Source organism: Numida meleagris, unplaced genomic scaffold, assembly GCF_002078875.1.
Source record: "Numida meleagris isolate 19003 breed g44 Domestic line unplaced genomic scaffold, NumMel1.0 unplaced_Scaffold978, whole genome shotgun sequence".
Taxonomy (NCBI): Eukaryota; Metazoa; Chordata; class Aves; order Galliformes; family Numididae; genus Numida; species Numida meleagris.
In genome coordinates, this window is record NW_018365193.1 from 1 (window position 1) to 374 (window position 374).

Below are 374 nucleotides of genomic sequence, written 5' to 3' on the forward strand. Positions count from 1 at the left end.
GTCGTCGTCGTCGTCGTCGTCGTTAGTGCGCGCTCTCCACCGGGGGCTCTGCGCCGGGGGGGGTCCTCTCAGGGTGCCTAAAGCAGAGGAGAAGGGAGCGAAGGGTGGCACGGCCGCGCTATCCCAGGTACCAGGACTGCGGAGAGAAGGAGAGGCGGCGTTAGTGCAGGGCCCCGCAGCCCCGGGCCTCGGTCACCCCGTGGGGAGCTGGGGGGGGCCGGGGGTGGGGGACACCCCGAGCCGGTGTCACTGTGCCGCGTTTTACGTCCCCTGCGCCGCTGTGCTGGCACCACGCGTCCAGCTGTGCCGGGGTGTCACGCGTCCAGGGCCGCTCGTGCCGTGTCCCCCGTGTCACTGTGCACCTCCACGTCCCC

At 71.9% G+C, this 374-nt stretch overlaps 1 protein-coding gene across 1 annotated transcript in view; it reads right to left on the bottom strand.

Annotated features, from left to right (window-relative positions):
• Positions 1-17: 17 nt before the first annotated feature.
• LOC110392100 (nuclear factor 1 C-type) overlaps positions 18-374 on the bottom strand; it is a gene marked incomplete at its 5' end in the record, with an annotated part of 6,732 nt that continues 6,375 nt past the window's right edge. Inside the window, 1 exon segment of the mRNA XM_021384056.1 lies at positions 18-136. Coding sequence (XP_021239731.1) covers positions 119-136 — 18 coding nt within the window.